The sequence below is a fragment of the Cricetulus griseus genome, chromosome 4 (genome assembly GCF_003668045.3).
Source record: "Cricetulus griseus strain 17A/GY chromosome 4, alternate assembly CriGri-PICRH-1.0, whole genome shotgun sequence".
Taxonomy (NCBI): domain Eukaryota; kingdom Metazoa; phylum Chordata; class Mammalia; order Rodentia; family Cricetidae; genus Cricetulus; species Cricetulus griseus.
This window is the reverse complement of record NC_048597.1, coordinates 132595548-132597105: the sequence shown is the minus strand read 5'-3', so window position 1 is coordinate 132597105 and position 1558 is coordinate 132595548. Positions and strand designations below refer to the sequence as shown.

General features: G+C 36.9%; 1 protein-coding gene across 1 annotated transcript; it reads left to right on the top strand.

Annotated features, from left to right (window-relative positions):
• The first annotated feature begins 403 nt into the window (after nucleotides 1–403).
• On the top strand, nucleotides 404–1333 carry LOC100766531 (olfactory receptor 7G2-like). The gene has a single exon (XM_027411646.1). It carries the CDS (start codon nucleotides 404–406, stop codon nucleotides 1331–1333), a length of 930 nt encoding a protein of 309 aa, XP_027267447.1.
• Nucleotides 1334–1558: the final 225 nt, after the last annotated feature.

Sequence of the window (1558 nt, the reverse complement as noted above, 5' to 3'; positions counted from 1 at the left end):
ATCTACATTAGATATACAGTTCCTCAAAAATCAACATATATTGAGCCTGCAAGATGACTTACAAAGTAAAGTCTCCTGTTGCCAGTGTTGAAAACCTGAGTACTAGCCCAAGGCTAATGGGACAAAGAGAGAGAACTGACACTTGTAAGTTCCTCTACATGTGTGGCAATGTGCAAGAACTTCCCTATTCAAATATAAAAAATAAGTGAAAAAATCAGCATTTGTCAAAATCAAATGCATAAAATTTTAAGTATTACTTTCTGGGATATGTCTTAAATGAAACTGAAGTATATGTCTGGGTTTAGAGTAAAACTTTTATGTGTAAAATGTCGCCAAGTGATGCTGAAGCATGGTGTCCAAATATTTCAAATCACTCTGTGTTTCTATTAGGTTTATTAGCAGCATGGAACCTGGAAATCAAACAGGCATCTTCCACTTTTTTCTAATGGAGCTAACCCATGATGCTACAATGGAGCCCCTCATCTTTGGCCTCTTCCTGTTTACATATCTGGTCACAATTCTGGGAAATTTGCTCATCATTCTTGCTGTCATCTCTGACTCCCATCTACAAACACCCATGTACTTATTTCTCTCCAAACTTTCATTTACTGATATCTGCCTAAGTACAACCACAGTCCCTAATATGCTGAAGAACATCCACACACATGATCAGAGCATCAGTTACGCAGGCTGCCTCACTCAGGCCTGCTTTGTTTTGAATTTTGCTGTATTAGAAAGCTGTGTCCTTGCTGCAATGGCTTATGACCGCTATGCAGCTATTTGCCATCCTCTGAACTATACAGTGATTATGAATCCAAACTTCTGTTGTCTGCTAATTCTATTGTCCCTGATCATTAGCATTGTGAACAGTTTATTACAGTGTCTGATGGTACTGCGGCTCTCATTTTGCACAAACTTTCAACTTCCTCTATTCTTCTGTGAACTTGCTCAGGTCATCAAACTTACCTGTTCTGATGCTCTCATCAACTACATTCTGATATATCTTGCAACATTTATATTTGGTGGCATTCCAATTTCTGGAATCATTTTCTCTTATACTCGAATTGTTTCTTCTATTTTGAGAATATCCTCACTGAAAGGAAGGTATAAAGCCTTTTCCACTTGTGGTTCTCACTTTGTAGTTGTATCTTTATTCTATGGTGCAGCAGTGGGAGTTTACATCAGTTCTGCAATTACTGTTTCACCTCAGATAACTACAGTGTCATATATGATGTACACGGTCCTCCCACAAATGTTGAACCCCTTTATCTATAGTTTAAGGAATAAGGATATGAAGAAAGCCTTGGGGAAACTTATCACAAAGGTATCTTGATTTCTGTGATATGTTAATTGATTTTTGACTTGAGTCATTCATGGATTCCACCAAGAAAAAAATTTAGTGAGTTATAACATCTGAGTGTTGCTCTGATATATATGCCACACTGACCAAAACCTCCATATATTGTCTTTGGTTTGTTTTCTATTTTTTGATCTTGATATTGTTAATATACATGGGATATTTTTCCTCATACCAAATATCAGACACAGGTAAACAGCT

Bases quoted from the DNA above. Each gene is read 5' to 3' on its own strand.
- LOC100766531 (XM_027411646.1), top strand. From the start codon at position 404: ATGGAACCTGGAAATCAAACAGGCATCTTCCACTTTTTTCTAATGGAG.